This window comes from Crinia signifera, chromosome 8 (genome assembly GCF_055691185.1).
Source record: "Crinia signifera chromosome 8, ASM5569118v1, whole genome shotgun sequence".
NCBI lineage: Eukaryota > Metazoa > Chordata > Amphibia > Anura > Myobatrachidae > Crinia > Crinia signifera.
Window position 1 is genome coordinate 61,123,864 of NC_139224.1, and position 27,198 is coordinate 61,151,061.

The window sequence follows — 27,198 nt, forward strand, 5'->3', positions numbered from 1 at the left end:
TGTGAAAGGGGTATAAATGACAGAACCGATAGACAGAGCGGCCGATGACTGATTAGGATGTAACCACGAGTTACGGCGATCAGAACGAAATGTTATTTTCAGCTGCCGTTTTGCAAGGGGGCAGTTTTAATATAATATACGAACGCTATTGAACATTTGCCGACGGGCGTGGTTTATTATTAAAATTATTTTCGCTCTCACGCAGCAGTACCCAATCATAACCGAGGATCCAAAAGAAGGGGAGGGCCGATCGCTGCTCTAAGTTAATGAACTGCGAGAAGGGAAGGTAACTAGTGGTTCCAAGATGGCGGCCCTTTCAGCGTCTCAACCGGAGCTAAACCTGTGCGAGTCCCCGGTCCCGGCTTCCATGTTCTCCCCGGAGCCTGACGCCGAGGATTCGGATTGCAGTCTGGACGGAGAGCCTCTGAGAAACGGAGAGGCAGAGATAGACCTGACCAGCAAAGTAAGAGCAGCCATTCACAGTTGGGCCCCCGACTGAGTGCAGGGGCAAGTGGACGTGTCACTAGGAGAGGGCGGGTATATGAGGCCTCTGGCTACCACTGGAGGTTGTGACTAGCGTCCCCCCCGCTGTCACTTCCACGTATCCCTTACTGCCGCACTGTCACAGGGCTATCATACAAGGATCGTTCCCCGGAGAGTTTAGCAATTACCGCAAATAGTCTATAAAGCACAGAACGGGCAGATCGCACAGCATTGGTGGTACATAGCACTGGCGGAACAAAACACTGCACACAACGTATGGCGGGTCAGCAGCATCTGGCACTAGTGTACTGTATACAAGACGTGTCAGGTGTGAGTTGTTTACCTCCCGGCACTGGCTGCGGCGCGTTCTGATGTCAGCAGTATAGGGTCCGACCTGCCAGTGTTGCTATCCTGAGTATTTGGAGATGGGACTGTCCCCTGAAATCCCCAGCCCATGTATCTCATCCTATTCAGTAATCATGTCGCTGATGACTTCCAGCACATGTGCTGGTTTTCTGCCTGATGAGCTGATGTTCCCCCGAACCCCCCCGAATGAATGTCTGCACACATAGGAGAGGAACCTGCTCTGACAGTCATTGAATGTCTGCCAGCTCTTCCTATTATTATAGTTTCTTGTCATTTTCTTTGTAATAAACTTGTTTTCGTTAGAATTACTCATTTGAGCGTTCTGCATGTCTATTATCATACATGTAGCTTAGGTTGATAAGGATTTGCTGATGAAATGTGGTGGCAACAGACAGACATGTGGGTGGAGTTGTATGCACATTCCAGTCTGTAATAGAACTTCTAAACAAACTTCTGTATTCTCCATAGTATTTCAATTGTCTTAATACTGCAGCAGCACTATAAAGTTTTACTTGGCTGTGGTAACTTTCTGTACTTTTAAATGTAATCTTTTGTATTTTATGTATGATTTTTGTTTAACTTTTTCTGTTGTGTAATGTGATCCTACTCTGTTATGGCAGAGCCGGATTAAGCCTTCTGGGGGGGCCAGGGGTCACTTTAGACAGGGCAGCCCCTTCCCACTTGTCATTACTGTACGGGAGAAAATCACACTTTCAAAACAGAGTAAATGGGTAACTGCAGGTGGGAGGGGATTAAAATATAAAAATATAGAATAGATATATTGAAAAGCCTGTGTTTGTCCCTCTGTGCCTGACTCTGTAGGAGCCTGACAGACTCAGCGCTGCCTCTAATTAAAAACCCTCCCATTACGAGGCTGCTGCTGTCCTCCATGGGCCTGAGAAGCATATGATGAGCTCCACCAAGCAGAGCCCAGCACAAGCCTCTCAGACCTCTTGTGCAAAGTATCATGAGACTTATGCTGGCCACACATCAGATCAACTTTCCTCCAACTAGTTAGATGGAATAAAAACCTAGTACTGGATAGGAGCTAATGTCATTTGTTTCTAAAATCTGAAAATGGACAACTATCACTCAGACAATGTACTGTAGTTGGACCTATTTGATTTAAACAATTTCACTGAATGTTTTTGTCCATTCTCCTGAGTTTGTGAGCAAATTGTTTATTGGCATTTGCCCCCAAACCATACCAGATTTTCAGACCAACCAACTAGTTGGGTGTTGGATGAAAGTATGTCTCGGGGCAAATGCAGGATTTTCAGAAGGGGGTTTCCAGAGAGGGGCGGAGCAAAGCACGGAGATAGAAACTTAGGTGACCCAGTATATGCCGGGTCAGTTAAAGAATAATAACAGTGCAGACCCCTGGGCATAGCAATGTATTTGGGCCCCTACCTATCCTCTAGGGGTGGGGGGTTCTATGAGCGGAAGCTTTGATGTTCCACAGGTGGTAGGGGGTATTATATCAACCGCTCAGCATGTAGGGCCTGGATCAGTCATTTCCACTAATAACCCCTTTACTGCACAAATGGTGAGAGAAGAGGGCATTGGACTGAATGAAGGGGTCCTGATACATAACTTCCAGGGTGGGTGGTAGAGGGTGTTTTAATACGCAGAGGAGGGGTGTATAGTGGAGTGGGCTTATTCATAATTGGGCCTGCCGATGTCACAGTTGTGGGCAGTCCCGGGCCGCTGATATCATTAAAGGGGGCGTGCCCTGGCCACCGCCATCATTAAAGGGGGCGTGCGTCGGCCACTGCCGAAGTTGCAGTGCTGCCGGGCAAGCGCCGGGCATCGCGGTCTACGGTGGCGCTGGGCTTCCCCGTGCACACCATCGGGGCAGGCACCAACTGTTTTAGCGGGGCGCTGCTAGAGGGGCAGGGTGCATTTTGCCCTTTAAAAGTCAGGCATGGCACAGCGCCCCACTAAAACAGCCTAGCGGGAACACTACTGTATGTTGCTTGCAATGATCATTCAGTTTGTACCCATCTTAAGTCTTTTTGGGCAGTATTCAATGCGGAGGGCCAGCTGTGACAGCGAGCAGTGCTGCCTGCTCGCTGTCACCGCTTGCATGGTCAGTATTCAACTGAGCCACTGCATACGCTGTTTTCCCCTCGCTAGCTTTTTGAAGCGAGGGGGAAATGGTGTATGCGGCCACTAACAGTGAGACTCGCAGCTAAATGCAGCGGGCTCCCTGCATTCGCCGCAAGCCTCACTGTTTGGTGGAATCCTCGCCGTCCTCTGATAGCGAAGATTTCCCCCAGAATGATGAATAGGGTGAGCAGCCAGTGCGGGGGTTAAAACTAAATGTCAGATTTGACTGCATTTTCAGATGACTGGTTATAATTAATGATACACAGTGGGTACACACTGAGCAATATGTGCAGTAACATCGTTAACGATATCATTATAGTTTGCCTTTTTCACATAGTGTGTACAGGGCTTTAGACTTGTGCAGGTGTATTCCAGCGGAGGCTGTTTGGGTTAAGATTGATTTGCATTTCACAAATTATGTGTGCATGTACAGTCACAGACATGCATATGCGGTGGCGATTTGTATAAGACGCATACTTGAATGAGCATAAACCTATTTTTTTTGCTTGCGGTCAGTTCAATAGGGCACATTATTTATTTATTTGCATGAATGCACACCTGAGAAATGAAATTACAGATACCAATTAGTGGTAGCTGTGGCGAGGTTGTGTGACTTTTCTACAGAATACGAACTGCACTCCAAAGAAGTCTGCATTGGCCAAACTACGTTCTTTAAGACTCCTCAGAGCAAGAGGTCTGCACTGTCCTAAAATGTTTACCTTTTTAGAATAAAGATGCTCCCTGGCTTTTTACCTTCTCTGGAAGGTGCGCACAAAAATAAATGTAGATTTCAATCTGACTTTCAAATTGGTATGCAAATGTAATTCCCTGGGAACTGCTGCACAAACCAACTTGCACTTTATTTGGTTGACCTCTATAAATATTATTTTTTGAGCAGAGTAGTTGGTACCTGTAAAGTCAATGAGTCCCACAAAAGTCCATTTCGTTGATAGGTCGTGCAAATACGGACATTTCACAGTTGTATGTATGTATGTATGTATGATGTATCGCCACTAGGGCTTTACATAGGCTAAGCTTATTGAGGGAGTGTACTGTATACACACTGAAAGATGTGTCCTCAGACTGACCTCTTGCACCGAGGGTAAATGCGTACAACTCTGCATACAGGTGAATATCCACACTGGTTCCCTACACAGCTCTATTTACTACAGCTTATAAAAAAAAAAATGAAGTGGTGATGATGGCAACCAATCAAATTCTATAGTTTCTCTATTGCATTTTAGAAATTGCTAGACAGAATATGGTTGCTATGGGCAACATCACCTTTATATTTATTTTAGATCACATTGCATCTAGTACAAAAAGGATGCAATGTGCTACAGCACGATATGTAAGAGCAGCCATTTCTTATTTAGACGGAAAGATCATTAACCCCTTCACTGGTAATCCTGAGAATTTTCCAGGCTATGCCTTAGTTCCTGGAAAATTCTCAGGGTTGCCACTGTTTAGTGCGCGGGCATTGCTGCTGAGTTGATTGCTGAACTCTCGCTCCCTCTCCTCCTCTGCGCCTCCTCCACACCCCGCCACCCCCGGCTGTTGTATTACAGCCTGTGGCATGCCGCAGGTGGGTTGCCGCATGCAGGAGCACAGGGCCGGGCAGCGGCTGACATAGTGTTCAGCGGCCCTGCCCAGACCCTACACACAGCGAGGTTATTTTTTAAAAATGTTATTATTTATTTATTTTTAGGTATGGCACCCCCTTAAAAAAAAAAAAGACACAGCTAAAAACAAAACTAAGATTCTCCCTGGACTTGTGAAATTTTGCCTATACACTTTAAAAGTTGAGAACAATCTACACTGACACAAATATTCATGCCATCAGTCAGGGGTGCCAATTTACCAGTCGTCTGTTCAATATTGCCCTAGACTCAATGATGCAATCTTCTTGCAATACATTTGTGACCTCAATATTGGTAATAGAGGGTTTAAGAACCATAATGACATCAATTCTAGGATGATTATCTACACACTATAATTATCTTTGCTACAGTATCAAACCTGTCATTGGACAAAGACGTGAGGAATTGTAGGTATGCATTCTGTGGCTTGCAGAAAAAGTAGAAAGTTCCCTCCACTGGCTGAATAATACGTTCCTTTCTACTAGGGAAAAGATCCTCTTCTCCTAATAATGATAACCAGAAAGTGGGTGGGTGACTACCATACTTCCCTCCTTCAATACCAAAGTTCCTCTTCTCCGCCTCAGTATATTCGCTTGCTGTATCAGTCAACGACTCCCCCTCTCTATCTGTGGGTATGCCTCCTCTAGAGTGGAATATTGGGTGAAGTCGACTCTCCCCAAAAATTTAGAGAAGAAAATGGGGTACTCTTTAACTAGCACGGTGCCCATCGCGTCCATCGCATGCACTAAAGTAACGGGTGCGACGCGACCGACGCGATGCCCGCGATTTCCCATAGGGATCAATGTTAAATTTTTCAATGGACGCGATTTTTCAATTCAATGCCCGCGATTTTGCCATAGGAAACAATGTTAAATGGGCCACAGAGCCCAAATAGGCACCCTTAGCAGTGAAATGTCCCCCACGATTGTTAACGACACCCCACGATCCACGCGAACCCGAAGCGTGGCGAGCGCAGCGGTACGCGTCCTCCGACCTTTTCATATCCACGTCGGCGTGGAGTTGAGAATAGAATAGTGTGGCGAGCGGACGCGGATACCTGTGAAGCCCGCGAAGGGCCGCGTTTACCTGTGAAGGTATCCGCGTCCCCTCGCGGGGCTCGCTGCGCTCGCCACACTATTCTATTCTCAACTCCACGCCGACGTGGATAGTGGGGGTATGAAAAGGTCGGAGGACGCGTCACGCCGCCCCTCGCCACGCTTCGGGTTCGCGTGGATCGTGGGGTGTCGTTAACAATTGTGGGGGACATTTCACTGCTCAGGGTGCCTATTTGGGCTCTGTGGCCCATTTAACATTGTTTCCTATGGCAAAATCACGGGCATTGAACTGAAAAATCGCGTCCATTGAAAAAGTTAACATTGATCCCTATGGGAAATCGCGGGCATCGCGTCGGTCGCGTCGCACCCGTTACTGTAGTGCATGCAATGCCCGCGATTTTTTACACCCGATGACCGCGATGGACATCGTGGGCGCCGTTCTAGGTAAAGAGTACCGAAAATGGTGTAATACCATTTAATACAAGCAAAAAGTGTACAGACAATACAATGCAACAAAGACAGGTGAATGGCCTGTTACCCCAAATGGTGGAGAACATGGATGGGAAAATCCAGTCCTCAAAGTTCACAAAAAATGACGACGAGCCCGGGATTTACCGTCAATCACCAAAACAGCATGCACAGGATCCAATCGTCCTGACACACAGTCCAAGCTTAGTTCCAGGAGCTTCAAGCGCTTTCGACCTCCACTGAGGTCTTTTTCAAGAAAAAGAGGAGGCATACCCACAGATAGAGAGGGGGAGTCGTTGACTGATACAGCAAATGAATATACTGAGGCGGAGAAGAGGAACTTTGGTGTTGAAGGAGGGAAGTATGGTATTCACCCACCCACTTACTGGTTATCGTTATTAGGAGAAGAGGATCTTTTCCCTAGTAGAAGGGACATATTATTCTTTAAATCGCCAGTGGAGGGAACTTTCTACTTTGTTTTTCTGCTATCCATTCATGGTGTCAGGGTCACCATTTCTTGATTGAACCCACCACAAGGCTGCTTCCAGCGCACCCGTTTCAGTGACTTGTATCTGTTTTTCCTACATCCTGTGGCTTTTTTTTTTTTTTTTTTTATAATTGACCTCATACAGGTCATGTTTTCCAGGTCACCCATCAGGTGCACTCATTACTGACTGACACATTTTAAAAGATCCACATGTGGAGCTAATTATTTCACTTGATTCTGTGAGGAAACCGGCACTGTGTGGAGGACCGACTTTGAGAACCTGTGAATTCTGACGCAGAAATGGGCATGTTTGGTATCCAAAAATGGAAAAAAAAAATTTCTCTAGTAGATTTTCTGTGGATATTCTGCATGCCTTTCTTCTGACCATAGAATTGCTACTAGCCCATAACTAATAGGAGATGTAACTTCTCTGAAGTGTGAGCGCACAGATCTATAGAAAGCTTTGTAAGCTTGCCAAACCTTGGAGAGTGCACTCATTTCAACACCTAATTTCACCATTAATTTACTGTTATATGGTCACTAGGTCGACACTCAAAAATTAGACCTGGTTATTTGTGCCGACACACACTACCATCCACTAGGGCAATGAGGGAGAACAAAATAGTGTGCCAAGCATGGCGAGGCACCGTACCCGAAGCATGGTGAGCAAATGCGGTGAACAGATACGGTGTCACATTCGACAAACCTGAAAACCCCATGTTGACCTCTACCTGGTAACTTGCTGCTGAACATGGGTTATTTTCTTGTGTATTTACCAGGGTCAAAGACCTGGGAATGTTGACCCTTTTCACGCTGAAGAAATACTTGTTTGACTTTCTGTGAGAAGGGGGTCAGGCTGGGACTTGCAACTCAACCCGGCACTCAAATGCTGAGTAAAAACTGGCTTTTAGCGGCTTTTCTGCCTGAAAGTGGTATTAGTGTATTATTCAATCGTGATCGATATATCTTTTTTTTTTTTCCAAAAAGTTAAGATCGAGTTTACAATGAATCTATTCAAAGTTGGGTCCATTTAACAGACTGTCGGAAAGATTCTGGGTTGTGTGTACCCAGCTTTATACTTGTGAAAGCTTCCACTGTAATTTTGGGAGAATCAAAAAACAATTTCTGTTAAGACTTTTGTTAAGCCTGGAGATTTGTGACATATGCTGCAGGCCACTCCCCCCCTCCTTTTTTTCTCAATGTCTTCTAGCAGAAGTTTGTTTTTCTTTTAAAATACAGAGCTGAGACCTATTGAACTTATTTATTTTTATTAACAATTTCTTATATAGCGCACACATATACTGCAACACATCAGTCCCTTCACCAGTGGAGCTTACAATCTATATTCCCTACCACATGTACACACACAGACATTCTAGAGTAAATTTTTTTCTTTTTTTTGGAAGCCAGTTGACCTACCAGTATGTCTTTGGTTTGTGGGAGGAAACCGGAGTATCCGGAGGAAGCCCACGCAAACACTGGGAGAATATACAAACTCTGCACAGTTAGGGCCATGGTGGGAATCGAGCCCATGGCCTTAGTGCTGAGGCAGTAATGCTAACCATTACACCGTCCGTGTTGTACTTAAAGGAATAATACATCTGTGGCTGAATTGTAAACCTAATAGGTCTGTGAATGAAGTAATTGACAGACCTATTTTGGCCTTGCGGCAAAGCCCATTCAGTTCTATCTTGCAGATTGTCCTGTTTGGCTGTGTGTACGGGTGACTTGCCACCTGTACACTGGGTGGAGGAATGGACATCACAGCTGGGTGGCAAACTTACATTTCTGCCAAGTTTTGATGTCTGGCCTGACATATCAAGCATCTGATAAGTGTGTATGCGTAATGTATTTGCTGCTTGGTTCAACGTAATGTTGTGGGGAGTACCTAACTTAATGTATTAATGTGCTTATCTTACCAGTGTCCACCCAGGGCCGGCTCTACCACTAGGGCGCCAGGATCTGGGGGGCGCCACCAAGTCTGCAAATCAAAAAATCAAGGATGTCTATGAGGATCCTTGTTGTACTTAAAGCAGGTGTCGGCTGTGGAACTTCTAAGACCTCACCTCCATACTTTCCCTTGAGGCACACTTCCCTACATTTCTGCCCCCTCCTCCTTGTACTCTGTTGTGGGTGGCAAAGGGGAGGGTGCAGAGGAAAAGCAGGGGACTTGGCCACCTTCCGGGGGTCGGAGTCATGGGGATTGGATGACCACATGATGTAAAAAAAAATGTGTGTGTGTGTGGGGGGGGGGGGGGCGGCGTAGCTTGAAGTTTTGCCTAGGGTGCTGAGAAGCCTTGCACCGGCCCTGTGTCCACCACAAACTGCCTAATTCAGCAAGGATTGCTAATTGGAGAAAATGCAGTGGATTGTGAGCAGAAAGCCACCGCCCAGACAAAATGAAAAAATAATGATGCTTTGACAGATCCATTTGCAAAATCAAATATTTTGTTCTTCCATCTGCAACAGCCCAGGGCAGGCCTGCCCAAACTGTGGCCCTCCAGCTGAAACTACACATCCCATCATGCCTTGCCATAGTTTGAGCATTCTCTAATGGCCAAACTGTGGCAAGGCATGATGGTAATTGTATTTCCACAACAGCTGGAGGGCCATAGTTTGGGCATGCCTAGTCTAGGGCTTCCACTAAAGAATTAGCCTTTGTTTTCACAACCAGAAAACACCATGTGCCAGCTCCCTGTCATTCAAACTGATTAATGTATTGTCACTTCTCTGATTAGAGATCCATGATATTTGCTTTTTTTAATTCATTTAGTTCAAAAGTGTTAATTGTGAAAAATAGCCTCTATCTACATTTGTTTGTACTGTTCCTATTTCCTAACTATTTATTTTTTTCTTTCCTTTGTTTTGCAGCATGTATTGGTGAGTCCCAGTGCAGAACAGTATGACAGTCTTCTACATCAGCTGCGGGATCGCATGGATGAGGGACGCGGAGAGACCATATATGTTGTTGGGCAAGGATCTGGTGAGTTCATGTTTCTATGCTTCTTTCTATAAAAATAAAATAAAGCCTTTGGAAACTAATTTGCATTGTTCTTTGCGCTTGCCTGGGTTTGTAGATGCAGCATTGCATCATCTGTAACACGTTGCATTGATTCTTTGTTATAGATGAGCATTTCTAACTTAAATTGGGTACTTGTGTATTATCACGGCGCCCACGAAATTGGCCGAAAATCGCATGAAAAAATCGGATGCGATTTTGCGGATGATTTTTGGCCGATTTTCGACCGATATTTAACTTTTTCCGGCCAATTTGCATGCTGTTCCATTATTGCACACTTTGCACACCCCCGATTTTCCATCGTAGTGCATCGCATGTAATATAGTGGCATGTGATGCATGCCATGCGATGCATTTGTAGCGATTCGAATTGTACAATCACCCTGATGGGTGCTTACAATGTTAAATGCACCGCCATTGTTAACCGAGCCCGAAGCGTGGCGAGCGGACGCGGAATACATGTAAAGTAATCCACGTCCCCTCGCGGGGCTCGCTGCGCTCGCCACACTATCTAAAATCAACTCCACGCCGACGTGGATAGTGGGGGTATGAAAAGGTCGGAGGACGCGTACCGCTGCCCCTCGCGGATTCGCTGCGCTCTCCACGCTTCGGGTTGGCGTTGATAGTGGGGGTGGCGTTAACAATGGGGGTGCATTTAACATTGCAAATCACATCGCATCGCATGCCACTTGCTGGCATGCGTTGCTATGCGATATTTAATTGTACAATAAGGGGCATTTTCCCGAAAATCACATCGCATACCATCGCATAGTACCTGGGGGTGTGCAAGGATGGAATAACATGCAAATCATCAGGAAATGGCCGATAAATCGGATGCGATTTGGATGAAATCGGGCGCCGTTATAATACACAAGTACCTTAAATTGTATAACGGTATGTGTAACGCTCCTATAACGTTGTACGTCACTTGTCTACATGTTCTCAATATTGAAGCTCTGAGAGCATCTTGCTAAAAGATGGGCAATATTTGCGTGGATTGAAATCTTATCTCCCTGCGCACCTCCTATTCGGCTCCCTGGGTACCTAAGGGTGTTCCCAACGGGATACGGTCATTAGGTCTACAACAACTAGGTCGACATAGGGTTTTTCACTGTTTTTTTGTGCGGACAGGTGGTATTTCATGCCCTACCATCCACTAGGGCATGGTGGGACAATAAAATAGTGCCTGAAACATGGCAGGGGATGCGGTGCTCTTCACTGTCGACATTCGGGTAAAAAAAAACAGTGAAAAACCCCATGTTGACCTTTTGACTGCTGACTTAATGCCTGTGTCGACCAAACGATCCACACCCTTCCCAACACCCATGCTAAGATATGAAGAATAGGTAGAAAGGACCCTGGGCACGCTGGATGTACTCACAAAAACAAATTTATTTGATAAAATGCATGAATGATGCAATGGGCAAGACTAAAAAAAAGTGGATGAAAATACATGCACACTGGATATTGCCTTACCCAGTGGTGGCATTGGAACCTGGGATGATATATGCAGAATGTTCCCGGGATGTATAGACACACCCTGCAAGACTCCAAGAGGTTTCCCTGGGCTGGGTCCTGGTGGATGCAATCTTACCAATGCGTTTCGAGTCAGAACGGACTCTTGAAAGAGTCCAGTGCGACTTGAAAAGCATCACCTAAGGACTTCTCCTTCCTCCTCCTCAGAGATGAGAACTCAAAAGGAAAATGCAAGATAGGAAAACATCATAGTGCAGTAAAAAAAAAAACAATTGACAGCCCGGTTAAAACCAGAGGACTCTCACCATATAATTGTGCCCACACACCAATGTAGACAAAATGAGATGTTGTATAACCAAAACAGGCATCCCTGGGGTGCTGGTCCTGAGACAGGCTTGAGTCATGAAAATCTTCCTCTGTCATCCACAGCTGACAGGTTTCGATACCGTGCAGTATCTTTATCAAGGTGCCTTGATAAGATACTGCACCGTATTGAAACCGATCTATAAATGAGAGCTAAGCACTATAGGGCTGTTAAAGGTAGTGAGAGTACTTATGATGTATGTGGTCAAACCCCCCTTGGTACTTTCACGGCTCGCATGCCATATGTAGTGGCATGCGATGCGATTTTCCCGTGTTTTTATGCATTTTTTATCAAATCGCATGCGATCTGATGCAATGTCATTTTTCACAGAAATAATGGACATGAGTTGACATCATGTAAAATGCACCCCAAATGTCATTTTTCACACTGTACCACCCCCACTATCAACGCCAACCCGAAGCGTGGCGAGCGCAGCGGTACGCGTCCTACGACCTTTTCATACCCCCACTATCCACGTCGGCGTGGAGTTGACATCATGTAAAATGCACCCCTGTACGATGCTCATCGTGGGAGCCATGAAAGTACACAAGTACCCCCCCTTTTACCCAAACGTGAACTCTTGGCTGCAACTGCAAAATAAATGGATGACCCAACAAAAAATTGAAGCTCCATAATCAAATGACATAATTAGCTAGTTTTTGGCACTATGATTCAATTTGCTATTGTCATAGTGATAATTTGCCATTTTTAAAATGGTTTCTCTATGGCAGACATCAGTGGTTTAGAATGAAAGAAAACCAGTCCTTAAATTTTGAAATGCTATTGGCAAAATGAAATCCTAAAAGAATGAGAAGATATGCACTAACTCCCTTAATCATGTAGTCTGTTGGTTTGGCTGTTCCCTGTGTGTGTGATTGTATCTTCTAAACTAAAGGTGCCCATACACATTACAATTATTGTATACAATATCACATCTCATTGCATCTCGGTTTTGCGATGAGATCTAGTACAAAAAGTATGTGCTGCACATACTTTTTGTACTAGATCTCATCTGATCTCATCGCAAAACCAAGATACGATGAGATGCGATATTGTATACAATAATTGTAACGTGTATGGGCACCTTTAGAGATGAAAGCAAGCTGCAGCGTTTCATGGCTTTCTACTTGTGTTTAGATGGGACAGAATATGGCCTCAATGAGGCAGATATGGAGGCATCTGTTGCTACGGTTACCAGCATGGCAGAGCAGATTGGCGCTGACATGATCCTGCTGCGGGAACACCAAGAGGCTGGTGGCAAAGTTCGTGACTATCTGGTGCGCAAATGTGTAGGAAATAATGACTTCTTAGAAGTAAGGTAAGTTAATACTGGACCAAAAAACACCCAGCAAAATATATTTTTCTGCCTACTTTTGCTACCATACATGGTAGTATATTTTAAAACAAAATGGAATACAATCAATGGTGCTGAAAAGGGCAGCACTAACCTGCCCAGGAGTTACCTTCCCTGGGATATCAATATAGAGCAAATATAAAAAGGACAGGAAAAGCGCCCACAATTAGGGGATGATGATTGCATTCAAACCTCAGTCTAAAAGTCCCAAAAAGTTCTTTGTTTCTTTCTCAGTGGAACATATGAAAAAAAAACACAATAGAACAAACCAATGTGTAGTCCTGTATCCAAATGAGACAGATATTCTTGGGTTTATGGGGCCACAAATTATTTCCTTTTACTTTTCAGTGCTAGTATGTCATTAAGGGTTCACCATGTGTCATCTGGTTCATACAAAAGCTGTCGTACATGTCTGCTTACTTATAACAAGTGATTTAGAAACACATCAAGGTCTCTTTAGGACAGTTTTCTTGTATGCTTACATTCGTATATGTGGGTATCCTCACATCAAGGTATCTTTAATCAGGAGTATGCTTCCAATTGAATTTCCACGCAAATTTATTGATAAAAAAATATTTCATGTACACATAAAAGATTTTCCAATTGATAAAACTAAACATGTATACCAGTTTCTATGGATTGCTTACGACCCAAGCCTGGGGGTCAAAAAGATGTCATGTACCCGGGAATGCTCACCAGTAGCAAAGGTCTAATGCAAAGAACATAATCTGGATATACCTCAAAAATGGCAACAGCGCACTGACTTGTTTCGACCCTCAGGTCTTTTTCAAGGTGGTAGTATATTTTGTTTGGTTGTAAATGTGCACAGTGTCAGGTGGTATACTGCCACTAGTAATTATAATGAGGCCTCCACATGTAGCTATATTTTAGGGGCATTTTTGAAGCAATCTCACTAGATTGCTTAGAAAATGCCCACATGCTGTATAAATCTATAATGGCCATTCATAACGTTCTCACAGCTCATAGAAACCCTGACCAATATTATTATTTTTTTTCTTCTGTAATTTGTTTAAATCCTTAATCTGCACCAATGAGTGATGATTTACTTTCATTATAGAACTAAAGGCAAAGACGTGAGTCTGTTCTTTTTAATGTGTTCTCTTGCAGGGTGGCTGTAGTTGGAAATGTGGATGCTGGCAAAAGCACTCTGTTGGGAGTTCTGACTCACGGAGAGCTAGACAATGGGCGTGGTTTCGCCAGACAGAAACTGTTTCGCCACAAGCATGAAATAGAGTCCGGCCGCACCAGCAGCGTTGGCAATGACATCTTAGGCTTCGATAGCCACGGTCATGTTGTCAATAAACCAGACAGTCATGGAGGAAGTCTGGAGTGGACAAAAATATGTGAGAAATCTTCAAAGATAATTACCTTCATTGACCTGGCTGGTCATGAAAAATACTTGAAGACCACGGTTTTTGGAATGACTGGTCACCTTCCAGACTTCTGCATGCTTATGGTGAGCGTGAGACTAAAGTTCATTATTGACTTTTTGAAAATCTAAAATGAATGGAAAGAGTTTTCATATAGCCATAATAACATTGATTGTTTGCAGCACAGTAAACAATTCAGAATATGCCTAAAACGCTGCTATGTAAGCATGGAAAAGAATCAGTTTTTACATGAATATTCAATATATTTATCCCTTACTTAGGTCGGCAGTAATGCTGGAATAGTAGGCATGACTAAAGAACACCTGGGTCTGGCTTTGGCATTGAATGTCCCAGTTTTTGTTGTGGTAACAAAGATTGACATGTGTCCAGCAAACATATTGCAAGGTAAAGAGACATTCATGGTTATAATTTATAATGTTTTTACCATATGTGGGTGAATTATGTATGTTTCCGTACTTACCAATTCAAAATACGGTGGTATAATTGTGGTTCTAGTGAGAAATATTTCTGTGCTGAAAATGGAATCCACCGGTAAATTCTGATTCTCGTCTCCTTGTGAGTGGAGATTAACAATAGTTGTCTCTCAACCTTTTGTGCTTCTGTAGCATTTGCGCCTCCTATTTCTCTACGTATTCTGATCACCCCTGTAGTAATTTACTCCCCCGCTCTCCTTGGTCTTGCCCTGTTTGTATGAATATATTGGTATGAAGTTCTGAGGCTTCTCTTCCAAGCACTTGCGATTTTGTAATTAGTGGACCTTGATAGAATCATCGAATGCGGATTGCAAGTCATTCTAGGAGGTAAACACGCTTTTGTTTGTTTTTATGAGTGGCTGTGTACTGTAGCAGCTAAAAAGAAAAGGGTAATCTCTCTTAATCTGGGTACACACTAGACTTGTGAACAATTTTTTTGTTAACCATTTCCCTTGACACCCTGGACAAGCTATATTGTTCATACACATGAGTGAGTTTTACAAACTAGGTAGACAGTGGCCACATCCAGTAGTAAGCAGTCATTGACAATCTTTCCAAATGTACCTGCATGGTCCGAAGTAGTGACTGGCAGGAGCGTGCATCATCAGACTCCTAGCAAGTGCACACTAAACGATTTACGCGATACTTTAGGGTGGGTCCACATTAGAGCCATGGCCCTTCAGCCATGCAGAGATTGTCTTTACACCCTAATGACATCTAATTAGATCCTTCATAATGCTGCATTGGCCAACATGTGATACCTTACAGTTGACCATGCAGCTCCGTTGTCCAGAAAATGTTGCATGCGACCAGCGGGAGCCTGCACATATGCGTAGTGTTCCTTCTAGAAACTCGGCAAGGCGGTGCCGCACAGGGGCATACCGGGCCCGCAGACGTCACTGTTTTGGGTTGGCCTGGGCCGCCGACATCACCAAAGGAAGTGGGCCTGTCACTGCCGTGGATGCGCTGGGCATCTACGGCAGCACTGGGCTTCCTCTTGCACACCGGTCGGGACAGGCAGCAGGCTGTTCTAGCAGGGCGCTGCTGGAGGGGCAGGGCGCATTTTGCCTTTTAAAAGTCGGGCAGGGCACTTACCATGAACACTATATGCGCACACACGTTAGGCAATATGCACAGATTGTTGTTCAATATTGCAAATTGTGCTAATATCTGCAGCATTTGTAGCCACCATTATACTTGGAGGGCCGATTCAGACCTGCTCACTGGGCTGCTAACGGATGTGTTGGGTACACATCTGTTCACTAGCACCCGCACATAGGGGAAAAAAATCATTTGAAGCTTACCTACCATTGAATGATCTTTCCTCCTCTCCCCGACACTCGTAGACATTGCGTGACCCAGGAGTCACTTAGCAGCTGCTGGGTTTGATGTGAAATTGGGGCAGGCTGGGCCCTCCAACCATTTCTATGGGCATGCCCACCGTTTCTGTGGGCACTTTCATGAAACGCCGGTGGTCCACCATGGCACACCCCCTGCCTCAATCAGGCTGTGAGCACTTTCCTAAGGACGAAATTGGTCTGGCTGCTGAGCAAGGCACGGCTGCCAGCGCCTTTGGCCATCGACCAGCATCCGAATAGGTCTGAATCAGGCCCCCTAATGCGTTGTGTATAGCAGTGGGTTTTTGTTTCTGCTTAATGTTTGTGGCATTTTAGGTTGTGACATGGGTTTTATAGATACATTCTTAAAATCTTTCTTTTTATTTTTTATTTTTGTCAAAGCAATATATTCTAACTGACAGACATTGTCAAAGTATTAAGCTAAATAGGATACAAATGATAATAGTCCTATTGTTTAAATTTGCAGAGACTCTGAAGCTGCTGCAGAGGCTGCTTAAATCTCCTGGTTGCAGGAAGATCCCGGTCTTGGTACAAAACAAAGATGACGTTATTGTCACTGCTTCCAACTTCAGCTCAGAAAGGTGCAAATCTCCTGTCTTCATAAATAAATTTGAAGTGGTCAAACTAGAACAGGGGAAGGCACTACACAGTCAATCATGTGGCTTGATCTGAATTTGTCCAACTTGCAGATGCAGCTCCTGGTGAAATATAGCATAAAAAATCATCTCTTGGAGGATGGGTGGGGAAAGGCACATGTAATTTATGCTTACTTCAGTAAGTAATACCACAACATGTTTTTTGGCTGTATTTAGTAATCTTTGCTTTCTGTGCACAGGATGTGTCCGATATTTCAAATCTCAAATGTAACTGGGGAGAACATGGATCTCCTGAAGATGTTCCTTAACTTGCTATCGCCACGCAGCAGCTCCAGAGAGGAAGAACCTGCAGAGTTTCAGATTGATGATACTTATTCAGTACCAGTGAGTTTAAAAGAAAGTCTGTGCCAAGGTTGCTTAAATGTACTTGTTACAAAAGTGTTCTGTAAATGTATTCTGTATGTAGAATTGAAACTGCAAATTGTAGCGTCAAACATTTTATTAGTCTAGTTCAGCGGTTCTCAAACTGTGGGTCCTGACCCCAGTGTTTCCCAACCATCTCAGCATGGGGTCAGGACTCATGTTTCTGTCCAACTGGCTAATAACTTCTCTTACCCCCCAGTCAATGATTCAAGGAGTCTGAAAAATCTGTTCAATTGACTGTTACCTCAGATGCTCGCATCATTTTGTGCCTCCAAAATGCTGCTATGAAAGACCCCACGTCTCGCGACCATTCTGCAGTAACTACCTGGGGTCCTTAATTTTTGAGAGCCCCTGGTCTAGTTCCAATACCGTTGGGTCTACATTACTTTGATTTCATATTTTCTATCGGATTCTTTCTGTTGCAATCTGAATCCCTTGAACAGTCAATGTGTTCTGTATTCTGTATTCATCCTCTCCAGACTGGACTACTGTAATCTCCTCCTTTTTATGGCCATCCTGACAAACTCCTTTCTCCACTCCAATCCTTCCTCAGTGCTGCTGCCCGGGTCATCTTCAAATGTCCACATTCCCTCTTACTAGACCTTCATTGGCTCCCCTTTCCCTTCAGAATACAATTTTAGCTCCTTACATTTATTTACAAACCCACTCCTCTCCCACCTACATATCTGACCTTATCTCTCTTTACACTCCCTCATGCTCCTTTGGCTCCACAAATGTATGCCGCCTCTACTGCCAACTCATTACTTCCTCACATTCCTGCCTCCAAGATTTGGTACTTGTGTCCTAGCACGGTGCCCAGTACGCTCTTAGCGTAATGGTCTATTCTCTGTACTGAGGTCGTATCGGATCGCACGCGGTGTATGGTGCCGTGCAATCTGATGAGATGTCCCTTTAGTTAATATGAAGTGCTCAAGAGTGCTTGTACAATGAAATATCTCATGGGATCGCACGGCACCATACACACCGTGCTATCCGATTGGAATATTTCATTGTATGACCACCCATGCTATGAGATATGATGGGTGCTTCATTTTGAAAGTACCCATGCCATTTTTTCTTATTTATTTATTGGTTTATTTATTTTATTTTTTTGTGCACACCCCCACTATCCATGCCACCCTGAAGCGTGGCGAGCCCCGTGGAACGCGTCCTCCCGACCTTTTCATACCCCCACTATCCACGTCGGCGTGGAGTTGATTTTATAAAACGTGGCGAGCTCAGCGAGCCGATATGGTTTACTTTACATGTATTCTGCATCCCCTCGCAGGGCCTGCCACGCTTCGGGCTCGGTGGCTCGCTGCGCTCGCCACACTTGCCACACTATATAAAGTTAACTCCACGCCGACGTGGATAGTGGGGGTATGAAAAGGTCGGGAGGACTCGTTCCCCGGGGCTCACCACGCTTCGTGGTGGGGGTGTTTTAGGAACACATTCACACCAGTCATATCATACATCTGACACAGTAATGATGACGTGTTAACGATTAACTTGAATTTACTTAATAATTTATAATAAAATATCACCTGAATTAATTAGGACTATAGCAATAAATCTTGGAAAATGACAAGAATGACCATTAATAACGAGAAAAAAACATTAAGAACAAAGTCACTCTTCAGACTCTGCATTGGCTTTAGGAAGCAGTTAAAGTTCCTGCAGAATTCGAAGAAACGCATTCTCACGACCCAGAGTCTTACGCCACATAAATTCCTGCAGATAGGACTGTAAATACTTGCGTGACATGTCGCTTTCGTGCTAGTTGCGCCATTTACATGCCCCCCAAAGGCGCTCAATATTCTGGGTGTGCACACCTGTCTCCGACCCATATGGTTAAATTTATGATGAACACGTACATGATTATGTCCGGCCTCCTCAAGCTGCTCCGTATTGTAGGCCCGCCAGCAGTCCGAATAAATCATTGTTCCTGGTTCCACAAATTCATTGATGGCGGCCATCAATGTAGTGGCATCACGCTTCTGTACTGGAGTAACAAAACAGTCACCTGTTTCCCTGCAAATACCTCCAAAGATCTACTGCTGCGGCAGCATCCGTCCCACATTGCGTTTACATTTGACGAACAAGCTCTGGTCCACTTCCACGATCTTTCCGGAACCGCCAATACGCCGTTGGGGCTGTGAAATACAGGTCCACAGTGCAGGCCTCACACATTAATTTATTATACTGTACTATTGTTTTCTTAGCAAACTGCAGATGACGCTCAGTGAGATACTGTTGCCAGCTCTTCAGCCCAAGAATATATGAAGCGGACCAGTGTCAGGAATGATGAACGGCACCCCAGGAACCAGTGCATCGCTCTGAGGCTCACCTTCTTGCAACAGGCTTTAATGTGGCAGCGCCACATGCATTCTTTCATCGATAGCCGTGCAGGGTGCCCAATCACACAATTTTGCGTGACAGGAAGCAAATTGTGGTGTTGGAAAAATAGAACAGTCTCCTCCTCTGTGTTTGGCAAGGTGAACATGGTCACCGGTTCACCAGCCATTACTGTCACTTCGTTTACGTTTTCTGCTCTCCCTAATGCAGGCTTTACTGTCAGTTATTCACCTCCAACTGAATCTGACCGGGAGTGGGAACACTACTCTAGTTCTGACTGACTACGCTATTTGCACAGCCTACACTTATTCTGACAGCACAGCTACGCTAACTGCCTAACGCCCTACACCATATTAACTACTGAGATTGCATCGCACGCATTAAAATGGGACATGCGATGTGATTTCCCTATGCTAGCGTACGTATGCTAATTGGGCGCCATGCTAGGACACAAGTAACCAAGATTTTGGCCATCGTGATCGTTACCTCTGGAATTCTCTACCTCTCCATGTCGGATACTGCACTGCCCTACAAAACTTTAAGCGTTCTCTCAAGACCCACTTCGTTAAACCAAGCAATCTCTCATCCTAGAACAAGGGGGTACTCTATGCTAAACATTAATTTTTTTTTTATAAATTAAGTAATAGAGTGTGGTGCCAATTGGGAATAAAATGCAGTAACATTTATTAAAACCTATGTAACATTTCAGCATGACATACCATGATTAAAAGAAATTGGCACTATGGCAGAGGGAATAATGTGTTATGTCCAGTCAATATGGTACCGTATTTTGAGAATCCACGGTTAACTGGGTCCGTTCCTATAGTGCCTCTTTATTGTATGGAAGCCGCTATCGGCTAAGTGCAGTCCAGTAGTTAATACCGATGTTATTTGTATCCAACAAGTCCCAAGAAGGCCCGTGGTAGGCTTCTTTAGGAGGAGTAATGTTCTGCAACTTGCATGGAACCTCTGTCCGGGTTGGGGCGTAGGGCTGCCCTGGAGAATGGAACCAATTGGTGACTGCTGGTCAAGAAACTCACTGGCTGGTGAGGCTGATCAGGACCCAAATGTATAGGGTAATATCAAGGTGGGTGAGACTGGATGTGGTTTACCCTCTGATTTACCAACTGCCTCACCCAGTGAGTTCCTTGACCAGCGGTCACCAATTTGTTCCATTCTCTAGGGCAGCCCTACGCCCCAACCCGGATGGCGGTTCCATACAAGTTGCAGAATATTACTCCACCTAAAGAAACCTACTGTGGGCCGCCTTTGGATGTTTAGGATACAAATAACATCGGTATCAACTACTGGACTGCACTTAGCCAATTCTGGCTTCCATACAATAAAGAGGCACTATAGGAATGGACCCAGTGAACAGTGGATTCTCAAATTGACTGGACTTAACACATTGGGGCAGATGTATTAAGCCTGGTGAAGAGATAAACTGGAGATAAAGTGGAAGGAGATAACGCACCAGCCAATCAGATCTCAACTGTCATATTTCAAACACAGCTGATTGGCTGGTGCGTTAACTCTTCCAAGTTATCTCCACTTTATCTCCAGTTTATCTCTTCTCCAGGCTTAATACATCTGCCCCACTATTCCCTCTGCCATAGTGCTAATTTCTTATAATCATGGTATGCCATGCTAAAATGTTATGTTTTAATGTTAATGCATTTTATTCCCAATTGGCACCCCACTTTTTTTATTAATTAATTCATTAATTGATTTATTACATTTTTATTGTTTTAGCGCAGTGTACCCCCTTGTTCTTCTTTGTACCCAGAAGGGGCTGACTACCCCTTACTTACACTGCAGCTTGACAAAGCACCTCCTATTCCTCTGCGCCCCTACACTCGTTGATAACTAGTTATCAACTACCCTCCACTCATCTCTCATCCTAACCTTCTTTTTATGCTCACTTCTACCCCTTCTATGTCACTTGTGTGTTGCTCCTCCCCTTTACAATGTAAGCTTTCACAAGCAGGGCCCCCTCTCCTCATGTGCTTTTCTTAGAATATAGATCTCTGCCAACTGATAATTGCTTAAGTGTTTTGTCCGCTGATGGAACTGTTTTATGTACCATGTACTAATTGCTTTATACTGTAATCTGGGTACTTATGTAGTATCTGGGCGTCCGATTTTGTGATTGTATGCCTTACCTTAAGGCATACAATCAGATGCTGTTCATTTCCCCACTATCCAAGTGGGCATAGAGTTGATTTTATATAGCGTGGCGAGCCACCGAGCCCGAAGCGTGGCGAGCGGACGCATATTTCTTAAAAAGTATTCTGTGTCCCCTCGCGGGGCTCGCTACGCTCGCCACGCTTCGGGCTCGGTGGCTCGCTACGCTCGCCACAGGTTTATATCCAACTCCATGCCCACTTGGATAGTAGGGGTATGAAAAGGACCCCTTTTCCCATTGAATTCCATGTTAAAATGAACTCAGTCCATTTTAACATTGAATCCTATGGAAAAATCTTGACCATCGCATCGCATACGATTTGGTCGCATGCGATGCGATGTGATGCGATCCGATCCGATTTCTAAATCGGACGCCCAGATACTACATAAGTACCGTAATCTGTTTATTTTTTTTTTTCTTGGCTTACTTATGTTGGGTGCTGAGGAACCCTTGTGGTGCCATATAAATAAACGATGATGGTGGTGGTAGTAATGTATGCATGAGGGATAACTTTTCTCCTGTTCTCAGGGTGTCGGTACTGTGGTTTCTGGAACCACATTAAGAGGCCTGATTAAGCTAAATGACCTGCTGCTTCTAGGACCGGACCCACTAGGCAGTTTCACTTCAATTGCAGTGAAATCCATACACCGCAAACGAATGCCCGTTAAAGAAGTGCGAGGTGGTCAGACGGCATCCTTTGCATTGAAGAAGGTAATGGATCAGCAAAATACAGCACGGGCTAGTTTAGCTCTAGACCGCTTAGGCATGTATGCTTACCAGAACACTGTACAAACTTGTAACACTCTCTGTCCCCTCTAGATTAAGCGGTCCTCGATTAGGAAGGGCATGGTAATGGTTTCCCCGCGTCTTAACCCTCAGGCGTCCTGGGAGTTTGAAGCAGAGATCTTGGTGCTACATCACCCAACCACAATCAGCCCTCGTTACCAGGCAATGGGTATTTACACTAAACTTATTTTCATTGACTATGGGCATAAAGGGTACTTCCTTCATTTTTAGAGATCACTTATTTTGGCTCAAAATGCTTCACAATTTCTAACATTCCAAGTATTTCATGTAACTTTTGTATTTATAGATCTGCATATTGCAATGCTATCGGTTCTAGATTAGAGAATATACTTGTACAATAGAAGAACAAACTGACCACAAACAAGCATGCCTCTTTCCTCTTCCCCACTTTGTATGACCATTGTGTGTGTGTGTGTTTTTTTTTGTTTTTTTTAAAGAGCGATTGGCTGACCATATGCTTTGCACTTTGAACTAATGTTCTAGTTTTCCCACTCATTTGTGCCAGACACTTCTAATGCTTTTCTGCTTAATCTTGTTGATGTAACCTAAATCTGCAGTGACCTGCCCATGTTTGACACTTTTGCAGCTATCCATCTTAAATAAAGGGTATAAGAGTTTGGGGAATTCGAGGCAGAGATACTGCTATTACTTGTTGCATATGATCAATGGTGATCCAGCCAATCCTCTTAACTGTCATGTGTTTGAAAAATGACAGCAATTATCATATGCAACCATATCAATTGTTTATATCTGCCCCATAGCGGTTGTGAATCAGTTGGTCACCAGCAAGTTGTTAGACATGCATTTAGGTTGACCGTCAAAAGGTCGACATGGGTTTTTTCCGGGTTTTTATTTTTTTTACCCGAATGTCGACATGGACACAGGTTAAAGTGTGCAGTGTCCCCTTGCACGGCTCGCTGCACTCGCCATGCTTCGGGCACGGTGGCTCGTTACGCTGGGCACTATTTTATTCTCCCGCTACGCCTTAGTTGATGGTAGGGCATGAAATACCGCCTGTCTGCTCAAAAAAACAGTGGAAAAACCTCATGTCAACCTTCCTAGACTCCTGTTGACCTAATGACTGTCTAACAACTTGCCGGTGACCCGATGACCCTAACCCCCCCCCCCCCCATAACTGCTGAAGCATTTCATACAGGTGTTCTGTAAAATTTGAGTATACTGGTTACTGGTCCAGTGACTGCATAGGGAATTGTATTGATCCCACTTTCAAATCGATAATGCCAAAACAGTTGGCATGTATTTTATTGTGAGTGTTTTTTGCACATGCTTTAGGTCCGTGACTTATAAGTTTTCTGTTTTAGTACACTGTGGTAGTATTCGTCAAACCGCCACCATTCTGAGTATGAGCCGCGACTGCTTGCGCACTGGTGATAAAGCTACAGTTCACTTTAGATTCATCAAGACACCAGAATACTTGCACATAGACCAGAGGCTGGTTTTCAGAGAGGGCCGAACCAAAGCTGTGGGCACCATAACAAAGGTAGAATTTTTTTTATTTTTTTGGGGCTGTTTGTGTTTAGACTGGTTTTATATTTAAAATATTTGCATTCATAGATATAAGATACGGTAATATATATATTTTTAAATTACAATAGATGTAAGCGCTGCCTCCTTTATAATGGTATTTTTAGTTTCTTGCTATGCAATTTTGTTAAAGCACTTGTGACTTTGGTCATGTTGGCCCTCCTCTGCCTGAGGTATTTTATTATTGAATCGTAGGTCATGTTTCAAACATTGATCCAATGCCAAACCTAAAGGTGCTGTAAACATCGGTGCTTCCCAAACTTGTTCAGTTCATATTTTCCAGGTCTCCCGGCAGGTGCACTGTGTCACCTCAGGTGACCTAGAAAAGGTGAACAAAGTTTGGATGCCACTGTTTACAGTATGGAGTAACTTGCAAGCACCATATTACTGAGCACACAGGCCGGTTCTGCAACTTGCGATGTTGCTTGCCATGACTGATAAACATTCAGTAGTTTGAAGTGTAATTGGCCAGGGTGGTAATAGGGCCCGTTGGCCTGCGCATACAGCAGTCTGTTTACATTTTGGGGGCTCTCATTCATGAGGATGGTTCTGCGGTATGTAGACCCCAACATGCCAGTTTGTCTACGGTTGATTTCAAAATGTCTTTGTTTGGAAGAATTGGCTTCAAATTTTTTGACCTATAAATTGTTACTTTTTACTATTTTTATTTGAAAAACTGAATAGGCTCCAATGAAAGCAGGAGTATATTTCAATAGATGTGCAATAGCTATTTTCTGCCTCCATAGCAGAGATTTATCTCTTGCCTCTCATCTAGTTGTTACAAAGCACGAACAACTTGCCCATGAACTCAAAGCCACAACAAGTAAAGATGCAGTCCACCAAAAAGAGTCTGCTTGGAAAAAAGGAGGAAGCGAGCCCAGGGACAGCGGTAACGGATGAGGCCTCTGCCACTGCTAATGTTGGTGCAACCTCAGGAACCACACCGTTGCAAGGACAGGTACAACAAGATTTGCCTGTTTATTTTCACCTGTGCTTTCACAAACTGGCTGTAATTAGGTATAGAGGAGCCGCCCATTGCTACTTTAAGACCTCACCATTGTGTCTTATGGTGTGTGCACCAGGTATATATTGGAGGCCGGCGTGGTGCCGGCATTGACTTGGACAGACGGGACATGGGGGCAATGCTACATTGAGCAGCATGGCTCTCATTACGAGATAGTAAAACTAGACTGTGCAGCATTTATACTTTCTATTCAAACGCCACGCATAGGAATTGGACGCGGCTAAGCATGGTGCAACTTGAACTAATTTGCTATTGATTTTGACTATTGTGGAAATCGCACCGTGTGTACAGACCTTTAGAGTTGAGGGAACCTTTTTTTTACTTACATTGGAGATCTTTATCTGCCCCAACAATCTCCTCATAATATGCAGTGTAACTTGGTTATAATAGCAGTTTGCTGGTTAGAAGTGTGTGTGTGTGTGTGTGTGTGTGTGTGTGTGTATTTATATATTAGTGGTAGATGCTTAATTAGTTGAGTGATATCACTTAGATGCATGAAAGGGTGGGCTAATTTTCCCCTTAGCACAGTGGTCAGGGAACTCGGTCCTCATTACCCCACACAGTGCATGTTTTGCTGGTAACCCAGCAGGTGCACAGGTGTACTAATTACTCAGACACATTTTATAAGGTCCGCAGGTGGAGTTAATTATTTCACTTGTGATTCTGTGAGGAGACCTGCAAAACATGCACTGCGTGGGGTAATGAGGACCGAGATCCCTGACCACTGCCTTCGCACACTGAATTCTATTATAATGTACTATTTAAATCTGGTTACTGATATCATTCAGAAGTCTTGGTTTCCTATATTTGTGCAGATATAGGAATATTTCTGGAATAAGGCTGTAACATTAAAAAGTGACTGTGCTTTCCAGAAGCACAGTGTATATATAGGCCTGAACTGTTTTTTTAAATGTTCTTTTTATATAAAGATCATAAACTGGACTGCTTACCCTTTTTTTTTCTTCTTCTTTTTTTTTTTTTACTTTTACAGACAAAAACTGAAAGAGGTGGCAGGCGCCGTGGTGGACAGCGGCATAAAGTGAAGGCTCAGGGGACATGTGGGGTGTCAGCAGGGGGTTGCTGAACTTGACTGCTCAACATATTTAACCTTTCATCTGCTTTGACATACCCCAAATCACAGTTTAATGGAGAGAAGCATCACACTCCCAGCTCTCCAGGATCGCCACTCCCCACCCAACTCCTGTTTCCAATCAGTCTATGCTTCGTCTGGTGTTACCGTGCCCATAACTAGGATTTATGGTTTTGCATCCTGAATTGCTGTTTGGTAACCTCCACGAGGACAATAGGCGAACAGAGCTCACCCTCAGCAGGATTGCAGCAGCGGTTCCCCTATGAACTGATGGGTTTAAGAAGACATGTTTGTTATTTGCGAAGCTGGTAACTGAAACTGATTGCTGAAGGACCTGAATAACTACACATTGGGAGTCGGCATCCAGTTCTGGAAGCAGATCTCTCTTTTTATTCATTCATGCAAAGATACGAAGTATAAAATGTCCATTTCCTAACATTTCTTGTAATAGACTTTCAACACCTTATTTAAACCAATTTTGCGGAGGTTAGGCTGATTTTTAAACCTTTTTAATTTAAGTTTGCAACTCCATTTTAGTTTACTCGGTTATGCATTGTACATGATTCTATTCACCTTTTACTTCAGTTAGTGATCCTGCTGAATAGTCAAGTTTAATGTAAAGCTTTTTGTTTTATTTATTTTTATTTTGGGTTCCCACTGGTAAATGTCTCAAGAAAATTGTACACCAGGCACTTTTTAATTACCCACAGTAGTTTATATTTGGATACAGTACTTGGTGCCCATCTCATCTATAAAATTTGAAGTAACTTTGTATTTTTATTTTTTGTGTGTATGTATACGATCACGTTTGGTGTGTTCCAGACTGAATGCAGACTTTGAGTCTGTTTTAATGTGTCCCAGTGCCTGAATTTATATGCCTTTTCAAATGACAGCACTTCAAACATTGCACTGTCGAACACAAGCAAGCTCTTCTGTAGGTGCCAAGCTTTTATTTGCTACAGTGTGAAAAGGAGTTAAGTTTAGACCTAGGGGTCAATGAACTCTAAGCCTATAGCAATTAAACAGTACTTTACTCGCATTTGCATTCTGTCTGAAGCCTAAGCTGTAATCTTCATAAATGGTGCATCCTGACCAAGCCCAGGAACTGGT

At 43.9% G+C, this 27,198-nt stretch overlaps 1 protein-coding gene across 1 annotated transcript; it reads left to right on the forward strand.

The window, feature by feature from the left end:
• The first annotated feature begins 262 nt into the window (after positions 1-262).
• GTPBP1 (GTP binding protein 1) lies at positions 263-26,860 on the forward strand. The gene is made up of 12 exons (XM_083156544.1): positions 263-463; positions 9,480-9,591; positions 12,604-12,784; positions 13,949-14,297; positions 14,493-14,616; positions 16,530-16,644; positions 16,899-17,043; positions 22,151-22,333; positions 22,442-22,577; positions 23,752-23,930; positions 24,750-24,932; positions 25,990-26,860. The coding sequence occupies exons 1-12, from the start codon at positions 305-307 to the stop codon at positions 26,080-26,082; spliced, it is 1,959 nt and encodes a 652-aa protein (XP_083012670.1). The 5' UTR covers positions 263-304; the 3' UTR covers positions 26,083-26,860.
• Positions 26,861-27,198: the final 338 nt, after the last annotated feature.